This window comes from Hevea brasiliensis, chromosome 3 (assembly GCF_030052815.1).
Source record: "Hevea brasiliensis isolate MT/VB/25A 57/8 chromosome 3, ASM3005281v1, whole genome shotgun sequence".
Classification (NCBI taxonomy): domain Eukaryota; kingdom Viridiplantae; phylum Streptophyta; class Magnoliopsida; order Malpighiales; family Euphorbiaceae; genus Hevea; species Hevea brasiliensis.
This window is the reverse complement of record NC_079495.1, coordinates 24751689-24755890: the sequence shown is the minus strand read 5'-3', so window position 1 is coordinate 24755890 and position 4202 is coordinate 24751689. Positions and strand designations below refer to the sequence as shown.

At 36.7% G+C, this 4202-nt stretch overlaps 1 protein-coding gene across 1 annotated transcript; it reads left to right on the top strand.

Moving 5' to 3' along the window:
* Positions 1-472: 472 nt before the first annotated feature.
* LOC110639359 (calmodulin binding protein PICBP) lies at positions 473-3665 on the top strand. The gene is made up of 2 exons (XM_058143954.1): positions 473-743; positions 850-3665. Exons 1-2 carry the CDS (start codon positions 654-656, stop codon positions 3475-3477), a joined length of 2718 nt encoding a protein of 905 aa, XP_057999937.1. The 5' UTR covers positions 473-653; the 3' UTR covers positions 3478-3665.
* The last annotated feature ends 537 nt before the right edge of the window (positions 3666-4202 follow it).

Sequence of the window (4202 nt, the reverse complement as noted above, 5' to 3'; positions counted from 1 at the left end):
ATATTAAAATTAAACACCGAAAAATATTTTCATGAAAAATTGCTTTTAGAAAACATTTTTCACAGAAAATATTTTTCATATATAAATTATTTATGTGAAACAAATAAAGTTTAACTTGGACAAAAATTTAAAAAGGGTTAAATTGAACATCTCCAATACATGGGTTTAACTGAGCTTTAAACCCTTTACTTAATCCAAAAGTTAGGCTACAAAAATATGGATCACAAAGATACATAAAAATTAATTTAATTTACACATTGCACAAAATTAATTTGAAAAATATGAATCACACCTAAAATTGCGAAATCATGTAATTTATTTATTTATTTTTTTAATTTAGACATCACAAAAAAAGGATGAAATCATGTAAAATAAACATCATACAAAAATCTGAGCTGTACAAAATACAAAAGAACAAAGGAAAGGAGATCTTATTACTTTGAAATCGATTTCGTGTAACAATTTATGTAAAATGTCAAGCCAATCAAAAATATCATTATAATTATTTAAATTATTTAAAATAAAACTGCTAAATAATTATTAATTTTTAGAATTCACTGATATACATATATATATATATTAGAAAAAAATAAAAAGTTTTCCACTTAAAATTTTGTTCGTGAGGCAATCCATGGTATTTTCTTGTATAACAGATGGGCCAAATCAGGAATTTGTGCTGGGAAAAATCATGCATGCCATGTTTTTGTTCCACCACTTCTGATGCAAAGGAGGAGAGTTTTCAGGCAAGATATTAAAATCAGGAATCTTGTAATTTTTAGTAATAAAAATCTTTTTGTTAACTAAATATTTTTTTTATTATTTATTTGTTTATTTATTTTTTTTATGCAGGGATCATCAAGAACTTTGATGAGGAAGTCTTCTGGAGGATCTGACCTGAAGAGGAAACAGAACAAGTCCAGATCAATCAAGGGTGGAAATCGCCCTTCCATTGTTTTATCTAATGATGCAGATATGTCCACTAATCTTTTGAAAGCAACGAGCTGTTCTGATGTGAACAAATGCTCTCAAATGCTTGACTCAAGCACGCATAAAGCTGCGAGTTCTTCAGTTCTTAAGGATTCCAAGTTTCCTGAACCTCAATCAGGAGGAGGTGAATCTGAAGGAATTTCAGCCATGAAAGTGTGCACATATAATTATTGTTCAATTCATGGCCACCGCCACTCTGATTTATCTCCATCAAACAGCTTTGCATCAATGAGGCGACGTATGTCGAAGACAGAGAAAAGTACAAAAATGGAAAGCCAATCCTTTCACAGAGCAAAACGTTCCAGTAACACAAAGAAAGGAATGAAGCCAGCCAAAACGAACTGTCTCAAAGACCCGGCAGTTGTAGAACCACCCCAAAAGAGGAGAGCAATCAGAAAAATGGCCGCACCAAAAGATGAATTAAATGGAGAAGGCACTCATCGCAGACATTATGAAGATAGCAGCAATTCTGAAAGTGTTGATGAGAATCTTCATCTGTATCTGAAAGAGAAACTACAGCTCAGCGAGTTCTCCAAAGCAGAAAGAAGCGTTTTGGAACCATGTTTGTTGAGGGATAAAAGTAAAGAAGGAATTGTTGCATCCAACTCTCATAAGTATGTTCTTCCTGTTGATCATCCTGAGCACACTAATATCATCTTACAAAAGGTTGGAGATCCTGGAGAGTGTGATATGCTGCCGTTTGATGATATTGCTTGCACCTGCCATGAGGAAATTCCAATGGGTGGAAGAATTCACCAAGATGTCAATGAAGATGGAATTTCAAGTTTGAACTTTGATGTGTACAAAAGTGGTTCAAAATTGAACACTTCAGAGGCAACTCCTTCAACAAGTGTAGCTAAAAAGCCAATTGATAAATCGAGAAGCCTAACCACGAAAACATTTGTGGAATCAAGAGCAATCAATGATATGATTTCTCCTGCTTCCTTATCTGAACAACTAGATGAGCATACTGCAAACTGCAAGGAAAAGAATGCAGATCCTGTGCAAGACCGTCAGTTCCCAATGACGGATTCAGAGCCCGATTGCAACAATCCTGTAGGAGAGAAAACCCAAATGGAAAAGCAGAAACATATGGGATTGTGGAACCTGATATATCAACATATGGTATCAGGCATTGCTTCAGACGATGAAAAGCAGCCACTTCTTAAGAAAATGGATAAGGAAGAACAAGGAGAAGATTCAAACACTTTGCCTGCAATGAACAATTCAGATTCTTGTTCAGATTTTTGTGGAGTAGGTCAGGGCATGGAGGTGTATGATCACGATAGAGGCAGCCATAATATTCAGCTTTACCTTCACAATGCCATTAAATTGGTAAAGGAAGCATTTGACATAATCCTCTCTGAAATTCCTGACCACTCATCTGATGATCAATCAATTGCGTATAACAGCGATTCAGACAAGGGAGAAAAGAATCATGGTGCAAGTGGGGAATTGAGGATGTTAGCTTTCTCTGATTCAGGCAAAGAAAGCATGGTGCAAGATCTGGAAGAAATGCGGCACAAAGAATATAATATAAATGGGCCAAAAAGAAAGGAAGCACAATCAAACATGGTAAGCAAGTCTAAACAGCAACAGCCCAAGAGCTGGAGTAATCTGAGAAAGATAATTATCCTCAAGAGATTTGTTAAAGCATTGGAGAAGGTGAGGAATTTCAATCCGTGGAAGTCACCGCATCTGCCAGTACAGCCTGGACGTGAAGCGGATAAGATTCATCTACGGCATCAGACCATGGAAGACAGAAAAACTTCTGAGGAAGGGATGCTTGATTGTGCACTTCAACATGTTATTTCTAAACTAGCCCCAGCCCAGAAAAGAAAAGTAGCTTTGCTTTTTCAAGCATTTGAAACGGTCAATCCATTACTGGAACCTGGTACCAGTCCGAGGTCTAATGTAGCAGCTTCTTCACTTGCATCTCCAGTTCAGACTGCTACTGCTTCCTCATATGAAAAAGGTTCTAGAAAAGGGAAAGAAACCAATTCTGGAATCTCTCTTCATAAATCATCACGCCCTGACATAATTTACAAAGATGATCAAGACCAAGTCAGTGACTCCTGCACAGCAAAAGAGGGCATTCCAAAGTCTTGTTCTGAGCTCAATGAACCAAGTTCAAAATCTGGTTCCACTCATAATGCACCTAGTATTTTGACTTCTGAATTCACTTCCATAAGCTTGAAGGAACATTTTGGAGCTCTCAATCCTGATAATAGCTACCACAATTACATTGCCAAAGACGATGACCCTGATTCTATTAGTTACCGTTTCGTGGAGCGAGGAGAAGCTACACAAACAGAACGGGTTGAGTCTTCCAAGACTGCCACTGCAGAGGATCAGAATACTCTGGCTCGCATTGAGCTTATACTGGTGCAGATAGAGCAGAGAATGTTGCGAGTAGAGCAGGATATTTCTCAGATGGATGCTCTCTTTCAGCAAATAGTCTCGTTGCTAACTTCCCCAGCTCCCCAGTGATGATGATCATTATTTTATATCCTTTTGCGATATATATATATATATCCCTATTTTGTTGGATAGCACATTTTATCATCTCCCCTCATTTTGGGATATTACGTATTTACATAAGATGATGTATATGGGATGTACAAGTATGGTTGTAGGAGGGCTATTTTGAGTAATTGTATGTTATATGTTTTCTTTTCTGGGATGTGTTTATATTATGCTAGTTATCGTATATTATCTTCCTCATGAAATGTGTGTGTGTGTGTGTGAACATGTATGAATGTATGGATGTGCGCAGGCATAAATTTATAGGAATGTTAATGTATATATCTATGTACTTGTGAAAGAGGAAAATGCTTCACCTGAAAGAAATTTCGAAAGTAGCTAACAATTTGCTGCTGTTATTATTGTTAGATGATGAGATGTGTAAGTGTCTTGTACTTTTGCATGTGTGCTATACAATTCAATTACTGTGCTAAGAATAGGGAGTGTCAAGGATATGTCATTAAAAGTAATAGTGCTCCTAAACTCTGGCAGTGTCTTACTTAGTGTCTCCTCTCAGTGTTTTCCCGCCTTGGTTTAACATTCAACAACTAATGTCCACAAGGTGGGAGACTGTAATACCCTCCACCCAAGTTGACTGCAAGATGCACCTGGTGGTGGAATATCCTTATGAACCCTAATGACTTAAGTGTTAAAAGATAAGAATACAAAGTGAGAGAAGTTGAGTAAGAAAA

Bases quoted from the DNA above. Each gene is read 5' to 3' on its own strand.
- LOC110639359 (XM_058143954.1), top strand. From the start codon at position 654: ATGGGCCAAATCAGGAATTTGTGCTGGGAAAAATCATGCATGCCATGT. The intron at 744-849 runs GCAAGATATTAA...TTTTTTATGCAG, and splicing joins CAAAGGAGGAGAGTTTTCAG to GGATCATCAAGAACTTTGAT.